General features: G+C 40.8%; 2 protein-coding genes across 2 annotated transcripts; both read right to left on the reverse strand.

Moving 5' to 3' along the window:
* Positions 1–714: 714 nt before the first annotated feature.
* Positions 715–8,733, reverse strand: fgf4 (fibroblast growth factor 4). The gene is made up of 3 exons (XM_067495951.1): positions 7,801–8,733; positions 6,371–6,474; positions 715–4,411 (listed from the first exon to the last, which is right to left on the reverse strand). Exons 1-3 carry the CDS (start codon positions 8,195–8,197, stop codon positions 4,235–4,237), a joined length of 678 nt encoding a protein of 225 aa, XP_067352052.1. The 5' UTR covers positions 8,198–8,733; the 3' UTR covers positions 715–4,234.
* Positions 8,734–11,717: 2,984 nt separating this feature from the next.
* fgf3 (fibroblast growth factor 3) lies at positions 11,718–16,897 on the reverse strand. The gene is made up of 3 exons (XM_067496018.1): positions 16,126–16,897; positions 15,322–15,425; positions 11,718–15,039 (listed from the first exon to the last, which is right to left on the reverse strand). The coding sequence occupies exons 1-3, from the start codon at positions 16,367–16,369 to the stop codon at positions 14,656–14,658; spliced, it is 732 nt and encodes a 243-aa protein (XP_067352119.1). The 5' UTR covers positions 16,370–16,897; the 3' UTR covers positions 11,718–14,655.
* Positions 16,898–20,369: the final 3,472 nt, after the last annotated feature.

Raw genomic sequence — 20,369 nt, forward strand, 5'->3', positions numbered from 1 at the left:
AAATAAGACATAACAGCCATGAATTGTACTTTTACAACGTTAAAATTTCAGTTTTTACGATGAAATGGTCAGAACATCAGAACGGTAATAATTCTAATATGTGTATAGTATTGAGGTGAAAGTGTGTATTGGCGTCGTACTGGAGTGCATCATTATTATTATAAGGCTGTAAGTGTTTCTAATGTTTTGGACCCCTTATTCATTTTAAATAGGGCAAAAAAATTGCAAAATCTGGTCATTCTGCGTAGTCAGCTGACGTAAATTTTTGGGCACATAATGTTGCTGAAACCTAGACCTGACCAACTGAACCCAACCCCAGATCATAACACTGCCCCCACTGCTTTGTATATTAAGCACTACAGCATGATCGTGCACCACTTTTCTTACTCTTACTTCTTACTTATGCACCCATCACTCTGGAACAGCGTATATCCTGAGTCATCAGACCACATGACGTTTTTCCATTGCCTTTATGCTTTATGCAAATGACAACAGACATTTTAATCACTATAGTAATAATCCAATGGAGGACTCTTACTTCTCTGCCTAATTAAATCCAGGTGGTGAATTTACTATACCCAGTACTGATGTCAAGAAAACACTCATGAATACAGTGTAACATACACACAATTTTTAATTGGAAAAAGTAATAATAATAAAAAAAAATAAAATCTTAAAAATTCAGATAATGACAAACCCTACATTAAAGGGATCATGACTTTATTGTCAACTTTTCTTAAGTTAGACTTTCCATGTGCACAGCACATACAGTGGAACATTTTATAAGGTCCTGTATAAAACTACAGGACAGTATAAAATGATAAAAGTAGTTGATACAAAATTGCCATAAGACCACAGGACTCAGAATCTACAGTATCATATCATCACTTTGCAATAAAAAATCCTTTCCCTGAACATGAATGTGTATTGGCTATATTAAAATTGTAATGGTTTTATTTTGTCCCGAAAATAGTATATCTAAAGATGCACACCCTCATACACACCCAGTTTCCCATATTTTCACTCACTTAATGTTTGACATTTTATCATTAAACGGTCAGTTCACAAAAATGAAAAAAAAAAAATTACACAATAATGCCAGTTACTCTGGAGGTATTACAGAACATCCTCATAATTACATGTAATGTTTTCAGGGACTACCCCATTGTTAGAGAGTAGTTGCAGTCTTTGCTGCAGAAATTAGAGCTACTAACTAGTTCGAAACAGTAGCATTGTTCTTAAAGAGAGACATTGCTTGACTAACCTAAAAGTCATGGTTTGTCTTTAGTCATTTGAGTAAACTGACCCTGTACCAGCGACTTGTGGGTTGCTGTTGTGCAGTGTGACACAACAAGGAGTGTATCTGAAGCTGTGGTCAGTGTACAGTGGCATTTCACACAGTCAGCAGTGACAGTTACCCTACTGTGAACCATTTGGTCCCTGTGAGCAAAAAATGTGCTACACCAGTCACAAACTGCTGACTTATGAACTACTGGGCTATAGCTTAATAACCAAATGAGGAGCTGGAGTAGAGGGACAGTCCTGGGTCAGTGACAGAGGGCAGAAAGGCATTCTACTGTAAACATGATGCCCGCCATGCAAAGCAGTGACACCTGAGAACACTGAGCCCAGCTGTGAGCACCAGTAACACCTGTAAGTGCTGCACTGCTGCTGACCAACTGAAATTCTGGAAAGAAGATTTAAACTAGCCCAAAATGGACAGAGAGGTAACAGACAGTGGCCCTTGCATTTATTTAATCAATTTGATACGTATGTCACACTGCTGATCCTGCAGAGCCTGGATGAATGTCCAAATAGACCATACTGGTCTTTAGGAATCACAGCCTCAAGCAACCACACTGACAGTTTGCATGATATTTGCTTGAGCTATTTGCAACTTAATACCTAGCATGTGCATTTAGTGTGCCTGGTCTCTGCTCCAATGGATCACTACTTCTACTGAAGGCATTCTGGCTCAACAGAAAAAAACAGTATAACTGCAAACAGTGGTCAGGCAGGTGAGAATACATAATATCGTATGTGGAATGTTAAAACTGAGACTTCAAACCTCCAAAATAAAAAACTGAATGCAAAAAAAGAAGGCACAGCAATGAACGGACAGGTCAAACATAGACAAGTGGTGACAAAACCTCCAAAGAAACCTTAACTTTAACCAGTCTCTCTTTTTTCGATTTACCTGGGTAGATTTATTCATTGCACCACAGTGAGCCAATCAAACCCTTCACACGGAAACCTCAGCGCAGTTAATTTAACCCCCCCCCCTACATAAAAAGGAATACCAGCACCTTCAGTTACTTAGAGGTTATATTTACAAAATATATAAAGAAAAATATAGGGTTACTAGTCCTAGCATATAGTACAGTCCAACAGCTGTCCGTAGATATTTCTCCCATGATTATCCTTTCTAAAAGTAAATCACGGGGTAAAGATAGCTGGAACGTGACAAGGCGCAACTAGGACAACATGGCCACCAGAGCTAGTCTGCAGTCAACTGAAGAGACTCACAGAGAGACAAGAACAAGGAGAAAAGAGTCTGGGAACTATGGAGAGTAAACAGAGACAGCGCATAGGGCAAGAAATGCTGTAGTAAACCGGAGTTAAGTTTGAAAAGTGGAGTTGGTTTCGTAAAAGAGAGGAATTGGAAATTAGTCGTACCGGACCTGCACCAAAGTTTGTATCCTCCAACAATTTATCTGTGAGCTTATTTTATCCTGACTGTATTGTTGTTTGTCATTCCACAAGGAAATGAGTGCAGGGGAAATGTACTTAGTTAATGACAATGATGTATTGCTTTCAAAATCCCTTTAAGGAAGACTGTGCTTCAACGTGCTATATTCAGGAATCATACGCAACGTTTTGGGAATAATTGTGCCAATCAATTAAGACTGACCTAAGATAAGCCTCATATTTACACGGGTTGAACCAACAACTTAAAGTAATTGGGGAGCTTTAGATGTGCCAGTAGGCCTTATGCTAAGCTAAGCTAACACCCTGGTGTCAGTGGCTGTAGCAGTGGTAATTTCTAGCAAGCAAAGCCAATCATGTTTCTCAGAACTACTACTTAATTGTCTTTCAAATCAAAAGCAGACTTTCCAAATAATATTGGGCTAAACTGGTCAAATTCTGATCATAAAACACAAAATTTGTCTGGTTTGTGACACCTGGAGTCTGCCTGGATCCTAGTGGACTTGGCAGGTGACAACATCATTAATACTCAGGGGTTGGAAACATGAAATGGCCTTTTAACTTTTTTGAAGTTATTCAAAAGTATTGAAATGAAAGCTGATATTTAATATTTTCATAGTGAGACAATTTTTTGCACAACACTGGCAATATAGCAAACATCTGTCCAGGATCCAGCAGGCAGCCTTATTTTTTCCACTCCAACAGTTACTGGACAATTAGAAATATCCCAACATAAAGAATAGTCATATTCCTGAGTCAAGGCTACAGTTTCTCTGTTCCATTTCAGCACTTTGACCTTGCCTTTAAGCGTCCAAATTCCCCACTTACATAACGTCAAAGAGGATGCCTCTGTATCGGCAGTCCTATAGATCTGACTGAGATTGACGGCAGAAAAGTTCAGAGTTCACTCCCCCTGGCAGAGCTATAAACAGACCAGTGGGAGGTTGTGGGGGTTCATTAACTCCCCGCCTTCTCCTCTCTTCCTTCCCACTTCTCTCTCTCTGACAGTAAGATGATACTGTTTCAATTAGGCTCATGTGCCAAACAAACGAGCTGAAGGTTTGGGCAATCATTGCCAATTGTCACACCAAAGACCCTTACACCTCATTTCATTTTTTTGTTAGGTTAAGACTCAAAAAGGTCCTATTTGTTGAAAATGATAAAGAACATAAAAAGTCACGAATGTCTCCTATGCAGTGTTTTTTTTTCCCATCACTGCAAAGACAAACAATATGAACAAAGGATTTCATTCAGTAGCAGCAAATATCTGATAAATTAGAAAATGAAAACATAAATACTCTGTTTAGTGTCTTTCATACCCTCCTCTCAGTCCCCCACAGTGAAAATAAAACCCCTCCTAGAAAAAAGATTAACAAAACTTGTTAACAATATATTTAAAAAATGAATATATACATAGCAAAGGATCAAATATGATACACTAGCATGAAGCTTGGAGTGAAAGTGCATCATGGTTTGGAGTTCCCCCCCCTCCATCTCCATATTGAGGTGAAGTCTATTTATGAGGCCACTAGATTCTTGGCAAGAAATGTGTCACTGTCATGGTGGGTGACACTCGGTTTCCTCTTTTTGTTTTGCCGTTCTTACTGAGGCCAATGTACATCCTCGGGTACGTCACCGACTCGTAGGCATTGTAGTTGTTGGCGAGGAGCTTCTCTCTGAACTTACACTCGTTGTTGTAGTGCAACTGAAAGAGAACACAAGCAGATAGTATTTGAAAATGTGAATTGTTTGAAGGCTGAGTCAAAACAAAGATGGCGTAACAAATTTTTCTGTTTTTGGAGGGGGGGATTTCAAGTTTGTATTGTTTGCTGTGATTACTATCAAACAATTGCTTTATTTCTGACTACGGGGTTATTGTACAGCAACTGGTTCAGTCAGATTGACAGAAAAATGTGATTGTGAAATGATGAATGATGTGAGTGAAGCAGGACTTAGGACACCATGCTCTCTGATTGTGCTCTGGAAGAATAGCTGGTGAGCTGGGAATCAGAACTCTCCAACTAAATCTAGTTATTAACTCATCTTTAGGCATTCACGTTGTGGTATTCTTTAAAGGACTATTGTCCACCTTTGGGGATCAATGTCAGGACTGGGTGCCACCAGTTCTTTCTGTAAGTATAACTAAGTTTGTGCGTAAAGGGAGTCTGTCCTAGCTCATTTCAAGCTAGTTACAGGATTACAAAATATCAATTTTAGTGACAGCAAACCAGAAATAACCACAATGAACGCAACTGCTTCTCATATCTATGCATAAATGGAAGAGAATGATGTTTTCAATTCTAAAGTATCCATGCAGTTTCACATTGCTGGAAACTTTCACATTACACTAAGCTAACTTTGGCTATTAAGTCCATCCTTTGTTGCTACCATAATGTGTCATCACTTTAATAATTCCTTCTTCAATCTGAACACATCAAACGTTAGCATGCTAACATAAGTTTTGATGCGGTTATCTAAATCAAACCTGGCAAAGTAAATAACAACACAGGTGGCAAGTACTGAAATTAATAAAGTACAATTTTGAGGTAGTTTTCAGTATTTCCAGTTCTACTTTTACTTTACCATACTTTTACTTCACTACAAATAAAAGAATTTTACTCTATTACAGATTTTATTTGCAGAAGTATTATAATCAAATAATAAATCATAGTGTATCATCAACCTGCTGTTAGGACATAAAGTACATAAAGTTTGCTCCACTTTTCTATAGCAACCCAATTTTTTTTATTTTTTCACTAATTATTAGACATCCATACCATATTGTTGATGTTGTTATTGTCAGTGCCATATTCAACTGTTTCAACTGTTACTTATTATCTTTTGCTGTACATTACAGCTACTTGAATTGCCTATAAGAGACAAATAAAGTTTTCTGAATTGAATTGAATTGTATTGAATGTCATTATTTTCTTCTTTGCCATATGTTTTCCTTTTAAAAGTCTGTAGACATAGGCACATTTCTGTTTTCAACAGTAAACATAGTCACTATTGTGTAAAATACTTTGCTTTTATAATGAACTAATGTAATTTTTGATTTTAGGTGAATTTTAGAGCATGTACATCAATCTGAGTGAAGAATTCTAAGCATTAGAAGCATTTTCTAGAGAAGTACAGCTTCCTGGGGTGTGTGTTATTTTCTAAATTAAATTACCTGTCCATTTGTAAATTTATGATAGCCTTCTGTTAGGAAACAGGTGAATTAAATTGCTCAAACTTTTCTTTGAGAGAGTTTTTATCAAATATTAAAAATTTCCACAGTAAAAGCTACTTTTACTTTTTAAAAAATTGTTTGGAGCATTTGATGAAAGATTTTCAGCAGGCAAGCATTTTTTTACATTTTTGTAAATTTGATTAGGTTTACAAAAAGATCCCTGAAGAACTCAGTAGTTCCTAACCAGAGATTGAGTCTTAGTTATGTGAAGAAAACATTTATCAATTAAACAATTGACAGACTTTTTATTTTTGATGTGAAAATCCTGACTATGGTGGTCATGAGAGACTTTTTTTGCTGCTGAGGTAGTTCAACAAAATGTACTAAAGTAACAAGTGAAACCGGAAGCCTTTGTCTCGATCAAACCTGTGTGTGTGTGTGTGTGTGTGTGTGTGTGTGTGTGTGTGACAGTGTCAGGGTTCATACACTCACAGATCCGTACAGCTTTCCTCGCCGGTTCATGGCTACAAAGCGTCCACTGTTAACACCCAGCAGAGTCACAACTCCTCTCTCCACTGGAGAGATCTGCAGAAGACCTTCAGGGACAGCAAACCACACACAGAATCAAAACTGGTCTGATGGAGAGACGCACACCTGTTGCTTCACACAGAAGAGATGCTGACATTATTCTTAGTCCCTGAATTCTCAGTCCCTAGCAGTCTATTAGCTATTGCTGCAAAACAAAGACGGTTTCACTTTTACTTCTCTGGAAACTTATTGGATGTAGCACTAATCAAACCTGATCTTGCTGTAAAATGTATTTTGTATTGACAAAAAGACATTACAGGTATGAAAAGTTGTGTGATGCGTGGATTTGAACTGGGGATATGTACACATTAAAGAAAATGAAATCCTGAATAAAATACTCACAAAAACAGACATCTTTGTGTGACTTTTGTGACTTTCAGAAATCACAGTTTGTCAGTGGTGAGTCTAAATCAAGTTCTTTTGAAAATCAGTGGAGGTGATTGGAGAAATATCTGAATGTTTACTGAGACCCCTTCGGCTGACAAGATGCTGGCTTAAAGCAGACTGTATGTGTGTGTGTATATCTGTGTGTGTGTGTGTGTGTGTGTGTGTGTGAGTGTTTTCTTTGTTCCTGCTCTCATTTGAAAATACTTTACAGTGACTGCAATTCCTCACAGAGATTTTCTGTAATGTATCTCCCTGAATTGTTATGCCTTGTCTCAAAATAGTATAGAGGCAACACACACACGCGCGCGCGCACACATACACACACACACACACACAAGAAACAACAAGCTTTAAGTTCCTCGGGGCAGTCTGACAATTCCAGAGCTCATCTTTTAGGGCCACAATCCACAAACAGAGACGGCAGGGATTAAATTTGACATGTTGCTTGAATAAATGTTTGTTATTCCTCGTGTCTGCGCATGTGAGGCGGTTGTGTGACTGTGTCTGTGTCTGGGTCGGACCGCTCGGGTTAATCTGGTCTGTCTTAACAGATGGGTCTATGCGGTGTGTCCTAACTTTAGTTGCTTGCTGGCCTCAGGCCTGGATCACAGCGAGCTCTGGTTACAAAAGGCGCAGAGCAGCAGCACATCCAGTGTGTGCTCAGCGGCACTACGGAAGGAGTCCAGATGTGAGCACTTATCAATATGTGTCATTCATTCGCGAGTTTAGTGTTAGTTTTGTGTTATGTTTTCATTAGAAAGTCCTTGTTTATTCAAAAAAAAATATTAAACTGATCAAAGCTTACTTATTTATTCTATAACGCTTATGGAAGTTACTCAAAGCGTTCATATATAAATAATCTGTAAGAAAGTGTTGCGCCGACAATAAACGTACCAAAAGCGGAGTAATCAAAGATATTTAAATTATATATATTTCACATAACTTACTGTAATGGTTTTCGTTGTGTATTCCCGTTATTCTACCATCCGGCAACACCTGAATATGAAAGCCGATTCCCACGTTGCAATAGAGGCGCCGCAACCTCTTTATGCCCAGAAGATATTCGCTGTCCCGGCTGATCTCCTCCCGCTTCTCCCCCGGGATCCGCGCCAGGGATCGTGAGTAGAGGGCCTCCCAGCGCTCCGCCGTCCGGTTGAGGCCGGGGGCGCATCCTACTAGTCCCGTCACCAGGCCCAGGACCAGGACGGTTCGCAAGGCCGCCAGAGAACCCATCCCCGCTGTGGCTCTGAAAGCAGCCTCACGGCGTTTGCCTCTCCAGTGAAGCGAGAATAAAAAGAAGAAGCAGCGGCGCGGCAAAAAGGAGCGTGTGGAAGTTGCGCTCATTCCCAGACCGACAGGCGCACTGGCTTTAGCGACATTGATCTGGACGCTGTGCAGCCATGCCTCTATATTTATACCTGAGGACACATTACATCACTGCTCCGCACTTAGAAGAAACCTACAAACTACACTTTCACATTCAGCCGCCAACCAGAGCCGGAGCCGGGGGAGCTTTATTGAAATCAAATAATAGCTGTGTTATCTGAGCTCAAAGCAAGAGTTTGTAGAAAATAAATGAATAAAGGCGTTGTTATAATAATAATAATAGAAAAAACTTCTTTGTGCAAGGCTTTCACTATCAGCAGCAGAATATCATAATTTATGTATGGGAGGATGTAAAATAGGAAACGACAAGTTAACAGACCGTGGTTTCGAGACAGGAGACAGTTCTATAAATGAACAATAACAGGAAAAAACACAGGTCCAATTCAACCAAATGAAAAAAAAGCGCTAACTTAAGACTGGTAGGAGGGAAATCATGTCCCGGGTCCTTATAGAAAACAATGGTAAGACTAAATAGAGAGTTTGCAGTGTGATAAGTTTGCTGTCATTGTTGGTCCAGACTTTACACAGTTGTGACGTTACAGTTATCATAGTGTATGTGTCACCCCAGCATGTAGGCTATCATACTATCAGTGTTTATAATGAAATAAATCAACTAGCAGGGACAGGAATAGCTCCTGAAAACAGTTAACCTGTTTCGTCTTTAGATGACAATGATCTACATGGAGACTCAATGTCTTAAGGGCTTCTGTTGACCTTCATCAAAGTAAGGAGTATTAAAATGATTTGGTCAGTGTGTTTAAAAAGCAACACCAACTCTTTCTGTGTATATTATGATAACCTACTGTGTCATGGGAGCGTGACGTTGATGTGTCACCCTTGACAATCTTTCAGATGCAGCAGTGAATGCTTTTGATGTCCTTTGTAATAAACCAAATTAAACAATTTCCCTCTTTTTATTTTAACCATTTTATCGCTGCTATTATCCCTTCTGAATCTACACTAAGCACTACATTTACCCTGTGGGCTGAGTGTCCCATTATTAATCCTCACGACGACTGAAGGTCTTTATCTCAATGAGGACTGAAGGTCTTCCCCCCCTGTCAGCCCAGAGACAGAGATGAGTCCTTTGATCTGTGGGGTGGCTCGGTCCCGCTCCTCATCGACCACGCATGAAACGTTTTCTCACATTCACATTCGGTTGATCCTCAATGTACAGCAAAACTGTCTTTGTGTGTGGCAAAATGGCTCCATGAATGCAGCCAGACCTGAGAGACAGTCCTGTGTTGGTGTGGAGGCCACACGGATGATGACTTTCAAGCCCTAAAATGGTCGGCATACTAGCAAACCAAAAGGACTCAGACTGGATGACCAAAGGCGCTTCAGGATGCATTAACCCAAATAATAGCCAATGGAATACTTGACCTCTGCGACCACTGATGGACTAGTGGATTGTGGGACCTCAAGAACAACTAATAGACTGCTGGTCCTCCAGTACCACTGCTGAGCTACTGAACTGCTGAACAATCGTTGAACTGCTAGACTGCAGAGTAACTGACAGATTACTGGGCATCCAAAACACATTATCGATACCCTACAACAACAAATAAATTGCTGGTCTAACAGAACCACTGCTGGACTTTCATTGCCTTTGGGCAGCTCAACCACGTCACTGCCTAGAAAGGAATCTGTGCACCACTAATGTCCTGGATGGCTTGAAATCCATCAGTTCTCCATGACAGCTGACAAGTCTTTTGTTCGCCAGGCAATTGATCAATCCTGAATATAGGACCACTGAACCTTCTGGGTTGCTGTTGGACCCTTGGACTTAGAGGAGCTAGGTGGGCTGATTGCTCACAGGATCCCCAGGATGAATGATTGAAAAATTGGCCTCCAGAACCACTTGAACTGGCTGGCTCATCATCCCCTGGAAATGAAGATCTGTGGATATTTGGGAGCTGTGCAGACAGCAGGTCCTGTACTGTCGCTGTCCATGGTTCTGTAATCTCCTGCTATCACTTTAAAATAAAATTAGGTTGAGATGTTTCTCTACAGTCATGCTGAGATTTGTCAGTTCGGTGTGGCTTTACTTTTTGTTTATGTTGTATTAATGTCTTTGTGGTTTTAGTTGCCAGTGAATTACGCGAGGGAAAGAGGTTTTAGATTTCACTAGGTGACAGCTGCAATTCAGAGCTTAAAATGTCTCAACATTCAACACAAGCATTCACTGGCTCACTCATTTATTCATTTCAAGTGCAGACACTGTGTCCAATTCATGAATACAGAACAATGATAATACTTTGTGATTGTGTCCCTTTGTCCCTATATTTTTTACAAGGAAAAAACACCCTCAAAAGTTGGAAGAACCTCTTCGGAATTAGGTTATTCACACTTTATTTGATACCTTCTTATTTATTTTTATTTATTATATATTGTTTATTTCCTTGCATCATCATGTTGCCGTTTAAAAGAAAAACACCAGACACTGGGGCAATAAACATTTTTCTGTGCAGATATCAACACAGATTCACGCCACATGTCTGTATTCTAGTCTCCAATGTCGAGTGCTATGTATACCCAAACATATATTGCAGTCATATTCTCGTATGTCTGGACGTTGTAAATGTAAATATGGCAACACTGTCATGAGCGAATTTTCCATTCTTTACTTGTGTTTACCTGTGGTTTAAAATTTTGGATTTACAGTGACATCTTTTGTTCCTTGTGTTAGTAGAAATATATATATTTGAATGTGGGGTTTAACAGTAACATTTTATAACTTTTGCTCTTGTGTTACTGCTAGAAACTAACTGGGTGTGTGCTGTGTTCACTGGCTGTGATCTGCCTGGAGAGGACACTCAGCTGCTCTCACTAACTGGTCAAATTAGATACTCGTGTGTGCATGAACATCAGTGGAGACAATATTTGGTCTCTAGGGGTCGCTGTTTACATGTGAAGACAGCTGTAGTGCATCTGAGGGCCCAACGCTTAAAACACCATTACACCTTCTATGGTACACTTCTTGGTTTAAAAAAGTACTTCACTAAATTGGCAATTTATGTACTTTTAAACAGTGTGTATAATGTAATAACTTGTGCATGAAGGAAACAGTTCTTTTTCACACGTTAGTAAGAGTTCAACCTTTTCTGTCTGAGTTTAGATACAATCAGGTTCTAACATGTGCTGCATTCAGCAGTGGAAGCAGGATTCTTTCTGCAAACAATTAGTCTGTATTAGATGATAATGATGATCATGCTTACAACAGCACAATATTAACATAAAAAATTCATAATATGCTCAGTGAATGTACAGAAAGAGACAAAGTACCACTTTCCAGTAGTGGAACAAGTATTTAGATCATTTACTTATGTAAAAGTGGCAACACCACAGTGTAAAACTGCAAGTAAAAGTACTATGTTCACAATGGTACTAAAATACAACTGTACAGTATAAGCTAAAAAATTAAATTATCAAAAGTACGTATCAAGAGTATGTATTACTGTGTTCATCAGTGCAATGCTGCAGCTAGTAATGATGGGGCTTATTTAACAGCCATTGAGACTGTATTATGACCATATGTTTTAAACTGAATATTTATAATTTGAAAATACTCTACACTCTGCTGTGTAGCTTGTGAATTTCACAGCAGGGATCAGTAAATTCTAATAAGTATACTGTATGTTATCAATCTGAGAAATGTATTTGAGTAAAAGTACAAAGTAGAAGGAAATGGAAATACCCAGGTAAAGTATCAATATCTCAAAATTTCACTTAATTACAATACCTAAGTATTTATACTTAGTTACTTTACACCACTGCCAGTTTGTAACAATTCACCCAATTATGTACAAAGAGTCACTTTATTAGTGGGTTGAAGCTGGTTGGACTGTGTGGATGTGTAAGCCTTTAATAATAACACAGTTTAAGTTCAAAGGGTTCTGATGGTGATTATGTTGGAGAAAATGCATTTATACATGTCTGTAATCCATTAGTAAATGTTTAGCAAGTTGTTAATGAACAGAGTTGGCCCCCTGATCCTCTGTAGTATCCTAATTCAGTCAGTCAAAAGGAATTTTCACAACCCAGAATGCATTTTAGTGATGGTTTATATTAGTGAATGGATGACACCATGGGTTACATCTTGCATGAGAGTCTCTCTGTTAGCTTTTCAGTCAACTTCCTGAAGTTGTGTTTATTTAAATATTCTGTGTTTTTTTTCTGTAAATTATTGCATCACATTTCTCTCTGTGGAATTCTTATCTATGCACCCTCGTCAGCCCAACAGATGTTACAGATGAATGCTGTTTTTACTGATCAGCTTATAAATTGTACTAAGTCAAATCCTTCAGAGGGATGTAGAACAGAAACAACATGTAGGAAGGGTAATTTTGCTACACAAAAATATACAGCCAGGGAGCAGGGCCACAAAAGGCCCTAACTGTTCTAAAGTACTGCATTCCATGAGTAATATTAGAGTATGGCATTCATAGCAAGCCATATCAAGGTGTTACACACTGTATGACACAGTTTTGATTTAGAAGAGCCTGCCTTGTTTATCCACTCTGTGGGTTTTGGTTGGTGTTACAAAAAAAGAAAAAGAAAAACCCAAAAGTCTCAGGCGGCATCGCTTCCCAGGCCCCCCTCGGGAGGAGCTATTGTCCTGGCAAGGAAGCCTCCCCAGCCCACAGGTATAGAATGACAAGGCTTTATATGCAGTTACCTATAGACAGGAGCGAGGGAAGGCAAAACCTGAATGTTCCAAAGTGTCCGAATGCTGCTTGTGATGAAGATTGCATTGATTGTCTCTGGAGCTGGGGCCGTGGTTCAGCAACAGGTGGGTATTTTAACAAATGCTGCAGGAAGAGATGGGTAGTGTCACATATTGAGGAGAGGTGCAACTCTGAAAGCACAAATGTAATAACCCAAGTTGGACTGTGTAACACTTACACCTGTCTACTACTGCTCTGCACAGGAGATATATGGCTTCACAGGCTGCTCTCCATTTAATCATCAAAGTTAATAAGGGCAAAAGTGACTAGAATTTCCCACAAGTCATTTTAAAGACTATGTGCGTGAAGTATTAAAGGTTCTGAAAAAATACAAAATAATCCGTAGTTCTGCCTTTCACAGTCAATGACAAAATCACAGCTGGTATTTCATAAATAAGCTCAATCTGTATGAGCTGTGTATGAGTAGAGAACTGTGAAGGAACATGCTGAGCTAAAGTCCTACACACAAATACAGAAACTGGGACTTTATCGATTAAGAAATGTCTTCCACACCTAAAACCATGAACTTGTTTTCACTTTGAAAACCAGATTTGAGAAGCAAATACAGCCTCTGGCACTTGAGAAATAGCAAAAATGCAATTTTTCACTTTCCCTGTTTGGTTTAGGTACTCAGGTTGTTATTTGTAATGTCAGAACCATTTTCATATTGCCATTGAGACAAAATGTCACGGAGATATTCTGAAAGAAGACAATGACCTACACACATTGGCTCAGCTTTGCGATTGTGTCTGGCTGCATTTAAACTCTCGACTAAACCACAAAACCCTTTAAAGGGAAAAAAGAAAAAGAGATTCACGGTCTGTGAAGACAAACTGTCAGTAAAAAAGAAAAGTTGGAACAGCTGTTTCCTTGTGTCATTGTGTTTTATGTTGGAACCAGGTTGTGAGTGAGAACTATGGAACATACAGCAACAATAGTAAAATATAGAAATCAATAACTTAAAACACGGGCAACAAATAAATATTCATATCATTAGTAAAATATACAAAGTACTTCTTTCTGTTTACAGACAGTAGACTATCACATTGTAAGAATGTCACAAAAAACAACAGCAGATCCCATCTCACACTGATTTTCTTAATATGAATTTGACCGAAAAGTGCTTTGCTGTGTAAAGTCCTCTGTTCAATAGCCACCGTGTTCTTTAGTACTTCTAAATATCATTTCAGCTCCTGACAAATGAAAAGCTACACGTACTGTAGGCTATTTACGGCAACAGAGCCACTGGTAAAAGGTTTTAGCTCTGTGTGAAGTCGGTGGTCAAATCTTTGCTTGTAGGAAAGTTGATTTTTTTTTTTTTTACAAAATAAGATGGAAATGTAACTATGTTAATACATTTTTTACAAGACAGTAACTTTTTGAAGAGTCAGACATAAGTAAATAGAACATTATACAGTGTGTGTGTCTGTGTGTGTGTGTGTGTTTGCGCGTGTGCGCGCGTGTCCAGTTAAAGTCTCCTGCAGGAGGAAGATGTAAAGTTTCCCATCACTTGGGGAGGGCTTAGCTCTGTCCTTCTATAGATTAATTTTTCTGTGCATCAGCCACAAAAATCCAGGAGGCAGCATCCAAACTGATCCTCCACTGGGATCAAACTACAGTATATGTGCTGAGTGCCGGGGCCCATCGTCACTGAACCACGGGGTGAGCCCCCCCACCCTACTCATCTGCTCAGTCAACTGGCAGCCGGCTCCGGTCTTTCCGCGCACGGTGTCTGCGTCTTCGGCGTTCCCCGCGGCCGCCGTGGTGATGTGTGAGGTGCTGCGCGCTCTGGCTGTCTCTCAGCCGCCTCACCATGTCATGGTCCTTGTTGCCGAGCACTCGAGGCAGGAAAAGTGACGCTTTGTCCGTGCTTCGGGTTTTGAAGCCTCGCCGCGGCCTGCCCTTGCCATTAATGGAAACGTACCACTGGCGCTTAGCGCTGGCTCGGCGCTTGCCGCTTCCGCCGCCCCCTGGTGGCAGCGGCTGCTCTGTAGAGTGGTGGCGGGACGCGTAGGTGTTGTACCCCAGCTCATGGATCCGCTCCACGAACTCACACTCTTTGTTGAAAACTTCCTGGGGAGATCAGATGGAAGGAAACAGTGAGCCACATTTGTCACGCAGCTTTCCCAAGTGGTTTTGATTGACAAGGCGAACAGAAGTGTTTGAGATTAGGAGTCATGCTACTAGAGCTGCTCAGATATACAATCAAGTTTACAGTAGATACACATGGTACACATGTCACTATGAAATCACATCTCTGCGCTTGTGAGGCCTTTAACCTTGTGTTAAACGTGGGAGCTGGAGGTGCTGAAGAGGACGTGAATCATGAGATGATGGGATGAAATGTGTACTCACTGAGGCATACAGTCGTCCTTTATCATTCATGGCCAGATATCTGCCAGAGAAAAGGCCTTTTATGGCCACAACACCCACATCCACCGCGGTGATTTCCATGATGCCTGCAATACACACAGTTACATCATTTACAGTTTATTCTCAGAAAATGTCATTTATTAATGACACCACTCACACAATAATACAATAACAAACGCTTTGAGGATGATATAAAATCAAAAACACAACAAAGTTAGAAATGGGTTTTAATGAAGCCATTTGCCTCCTCTTTTTTGCATCATTCAGTGTTCATCGGCTTTTTTAATCAGTGCTTGGTTAGTCAATGTCCCATTGAGCGCTACAGAAAGGCTCTAATAGCCACTGATTAGATAAATACAGCTTTGTCCCGCCCGCATGTTAGTACTTCTAATAGAGATTAACATGTATGTTTGCAGCTTTGCAATGACAGAACACACACGCGCACGCGCGCAGGCACTGAGTAGAGCTCTAAGTGATGGATGTATGATTAATGTAATCAGAACGCTCTAATAGAGACATAAAGAAATATCAAGAGCAGTATTTTCAAATAAAAAAAACATTTATATATATATTTTAAGCACCAGTTAAGCACTGAAAGTTGCGCTCATTTATTTCCATTGCACCAATTTGCATGAAAACACTTTTTCATAAAAATTTGACGCACTTCAATAAATAAATTGAATTTAATAACATTCCCTGTGCTAATTAGATCCGCCTTTGTAATGTGTCCTGCGTCCTGCGTCTAATAGTGCAGTTCCCTGTACGAAAAATTTGCCGAATACTCACTTAACGGGTTGTTTTCCTCCAGTGATCCATCTATTTTCCCGTTAGGATGGATTTGTAAATGATATTTAGTTGCGCAGTAGAGTTTCCTGCGTCTTGGTGCTCCTCCGAGGTGCTCATACACTCCTCCGCGGCCCCCGGCGTCCCTCCGCTGCCGGGGGTCGCAAGCCTGGCCAGGGGCGCAGCGGGCCCGGGGACTAACAAGATCCAACTGGCTCAGCAACACCAGCAGAGGTAGCATCAGCATTGTGGCATGGCCGGTGAGAGACGATTGTAGCGAAAAAACGGATAACTCCTGGCCCGCTCTCGGGGTCCCATTAAAGTGTCGGGGCCCCAAAGCTGGAGAGCCCCGGCACTGTGTACATCCGACAACGAGAGGACGACGCTGAAGACACAGGGAGGACAGGAGGAGGACTCCGCTCCTCGCCTCTGCTGCTGCTGGAAGTCCCTCCCGTGAATCTGACTGAGAGCCTCAGCTCTGACTGAGCGCAGATATAAAAGAAGCTTGTGGCGACAAAAGGCTGAACTCCGACCAATTGATACAAAGGAAAGGGGGAGGCAAAAGGTATCAGCCCTGTGTGAAGTGAGAGGCTGCGGCGTGGATAAAATTACACAGTGGCTGAGTGGGGCGCAGCTCTCTCCTCTGAACTCCTCTTCTGGAAATATCCTAAAAGAGCAATTAGACATCCCAAATTATAAAGGCGGCCTGAGCCTGCGTCAGACGCAGCAACAGGTGAGGAATAAGACTGTGGTTGGGGTTGTCCTGACAAATAATTCATCTGCCTTCTTCTTAATAACCTTTTCAGCTTAATGTCAGGAGAAATTAATTGACCTATGACACTTTAGGCTACACAACCTGAGCCCTTCCCCTTATTTCTCTCACACTGCAGGATCTTATGTATTTATTTATTCGAATGTATGATTTTACAAGAACCCCCCCCCCCCCCCCCCCCCCCCCCCAAAAAAAAAGTTAAGTACTTTGACTTTTGGGTGGTCCACAATAACCTAACTTATAAATACATTCATCCCAATCTAACAGGTGCTTTTCATGTTACAAACCAAACCTGTCATGAAAGGCTTAAGTCAATATTAAGTTTGTGTAATTAGTAATTTGCCTTGAATTAGAGCTCCTGCTGCCAGTTCTGGATGTGACATCCAAAGTTGTTCCAGAGGTTAACTTCTTCTTCTTCTTCTTCTTCTTAGAAGTTAAAAGTTCACAAGAGTCTTTGTTCTGAGATGTTTATGTTTGTTTTCCTCCTCCTGACCTCCTGCGCCTCGCCAGCTAATTCTATGGGTTGTTCCTGTTAAAGTTAGTTTGTGGAAAAAAAAAGATAGATGAATGTTCTGTCGCAGAGCTCTTTCCATGTGTTCATCACACTACAAAACCTCTCTCTTGTGCATTATTCTTTATCCCTCAGCGGAGCAATGGATTGTCCCAGACTTTTCCCATCCTAATGCCCGGGCTCTGGCTAGGCAGCAGCCGGTGGGCGGAAGAGCAGCAGGCTAAATGACTACTGGCTAAATTGCTTCCATCTTGGTCACATTATGGTTTGCATTCTGGTAATTAGCACCATCATCTACAAATCTCTCTGCCCTTTGGCGCTGCTCCACTGCTGCTAGGCCTCTGCTGAGAATCCCCCAGAGAGTCGATGGTTAATTTGTCTTCCCCTCCCATACATCACCCAGCTAGCTGCCTCTGTCACTTTATTTACCCCAATGATCAGAAAAGGAGCAGCTCTTTTAATTACAAATGTGTGCGCATTATGCCTCAGAGACCCCTCGCAAGTCAGACAACACACCAAAACATCAGCCGAGCCGTGTGTAGCAGAGGTTGTTCTGGTGGCCATTTCTAAGTGAGACGCTCTTGATGTGGTTAAGCGCTGGAAGAGGGTGGAACCTCAGATGTGGTGTGCTGTTTCTCTCAGAAACTATTTTAATTACGCTCCCCTCCACGCCGCCCACAAAGCATCCCAGCAATAAGCAGGGCAAACGCTCTCAATTTGTGAGGTACATGCACACATGCAAACAGACACACATATTCGTCTTCGCATCAGGATAAATGTGTGTTGTTCTTCTTCATTTTCAAGCTTCAAATTCCAGTTATGACAAACTACTACATATATTATGGTGTCATTCAGATCTTTTATCCAAATGGATTTGAGGGGATTCCATGGTTAGGGGTTAGCCCCATTTATGACCTCAGAGCTCCGTACGAAACTCCATGATTCAGTTACATGGCGCTCCCTACACAGCACACAGGAAGTCCAATTTTATATTTTCAGCAGCGGCTTGCTTCTTCAACGGTATTTTCATGGTCTCACACATGTCTACTTTCTGGCGGACTGAGACCAACATGTAAATCTAGCATTTTTACAGACTGTGCTTCTCTGGTCATGTTCTTCCATCAAGCTTATGGAATTGCTTGCACAATGATCAGCTCACTCCCCTGTGGAAACAATGGACCTGAATTTTGCTGCTTGTCTAGGCAAACGTTTTACAGTTTTGGGGCCAACAGAGAACATCTGGCATTGCAGAGATATCTTTGAACATTCTTCTCAGGATGTTTTTGTAAGAAACACTATGGGACACAGTCAGGCCTTCACGGGTCTGAAATGTTGGACCGAAGCTGAAACAGATCGTTTATTTTTTCAAAAATTAGTCACCACGCAAACTTAAGAAGTGTGGCAATAAAACAAGATCCAGTTCAAGAAAAACAGGTCTCAGGTCAGGTTGAATCCTCAGAACTTAATGGACCCATAAAGACTTTTAAGGTACAAAGTGCTAACATGCCAAATGGGGTTAGGTAAGGGTTAGTGCATTGGAGTGCATCTCAAAGCATCTTGAATCATCACAGAACGATCATTTCATTTCAGCTCACGTTTGAATGTTGAGGAAACTTCAAGCACAGCAAAAGAGTAAAAAACAGAGTGAGAGAAGCTGTTCCATGCCACAGCTCGGGTACAGCCTTCAGAACCTCGTCTCAGTTGTTTGGCAGAGGCAAATCAACTGTGTTTGGGAGCTTTGTCTGCCTATCAATACAAAGTTGACTAATTGGTCCTTCAGTGTGGCCAGGGAGCCATTCGAGTTCACATTACACTGCATCCTTGCATTCCTGACCGCCTCCCAATGTGGCTGGAGTGATCAGATCCCAGCACGTTCTCAGAGGGTTTTGGGTGCATTCACACCTGTGCTTAGAAGCACCAGGACAATGAGCAATGCTTTTGCTTTAAGAGAAAAGCTCAGCCAGTTCTTGACTATTTACCCAACTGAAATATTTCCAACCAGTACTTTTGCCATCATCCACTTGACAACTGAATTCAAACCCAGCCACATGAAGTGCCCCAACACAAAAGCCAAAAGCATACATTTTAACTTTCCCCCTTTCTCTCCGTCAGCCATGAATGAAAGCAAGAATTTCAGGGCTCCTTTTTTAATTGACCTCCCCAAAATTCTACCCCCACCACCACCCCAAAAAACCCCTCTTGGCACAAAAGAGTTTCTTTTCTGCAATAATACAAAGGTTATTAGCCAGGTCCTTTTCTTGGCCCCCCCTTTTAGTGGAAGAAAAAGGAGGTACCAGTAATCCAGAGCAAATCAAAATGACCTTTGAACCCTTTCTGCTGTACTTTTTCTCATGGGCAGATTTCTTTGGTGAGGCGGTGATCAGAGGGCTGAACCCGGCCGCTGCCTCTCGTCTCCTGACAAATCGCTGCTGAGCCTCTTTTGTCCCCATGACTTTGATCTCACCTGCTTGTCAGGCGCTTCAGAAAGAAGTTTAGTACAGTTCCAGCACATGGCAAACAAATTGGCAACTATTTTATTCCGCCTCTCTGTTTTTCCCTCTCTTTTATTTCTGCTTGGCCCAGTTCACTCTTCAGAATAAGCATGTAAGTTTGGTTAATGGTGTTTCTAAAGCTTCCAAATACAGCTAAAAGTCACAGTTTACAACAATTTACTTGGGTATTGTTAAAAAGTCCTTTTAGCTTGTATTAGAAATTACTAAAGCAAATTCTGGTGGAAAAAGAGAGAGTTTTAAAACAGTGTGGGACTATTTACCATTTTTTTACTTTTAGTTTCTTTCTGTGGAACTCATTAAAGCCCTGTCGTTGTGAAGGATGACATTTTTTGCCAATCAGAAAAATTGATAATTTGCCTTTTATATATAGATCTGGTTGTAATATATTCTTTTCTTATCTTGATTGGATTTCAGTATGCACTAACTGTCTCCATCACAGACATCTTTATGC

Source organism: Channa argus, chromosome 2 (assembly GCF_033026475.1).
Source record: "Channa argus isolate prfri chromosome 2, Channa argus male v1.0, whole genome shotgun sequence".
In the NCBI taxonomy this organism is placed as follows: domain Eukaryota; kingdom Metazoa; phylum Chordata; class Actinopteri; order Anabantiformes; family Channidae; genus Channa; species Channa argus.

Excerpts from the sequence above, each read along its gene's own strand:
- fgf4 (XM_067495951.1), bottom strand. The coding sequence starts at position 8,197 with ATGAGCGCAACTTCCACACGCTCCTTTTTGCCGCGCCGCTGCTTCTTC. Across the intron at positions 6,475-7,800 it reads ACACAACGAAAACCATTACA|GTCTTCTGCAGATCTCTCCA; the intron begins GTAAGTTATGTG and ends CTGTCCCTGAAG. Across the intron at positions 4,412-6,370 it reads GAGGAAAGCTGTACGGATCT|TTGCACTACAACAACGAGTG; the intron begins GTGAGTGTATGA and ends GTTCTCTTTCAG.
- fgf3 (XM_067496018.1), bottom strand. The coding sequence starts at position 16,369 with ATGCTGATGCTACCTCTGCTGGTGTTGCTGAGCCAGTTGGATCTTGTT. Across the intron at positions 15,426-16,125 it reads GGAGGAAAACAACCCGTTAA|GCATCATGGAAATCACCGCG; the intron begins GTGAGTATTCGG and ends TGTGTATTGCAG. Across the intron at positions 15,040-15,321 it reads AAGGACGACTGTATGCCTCA|GAAGTTTTCAACAAAGAGTG; the intron begins GTGAGTACACAT and ends TGATCTCCCCAG.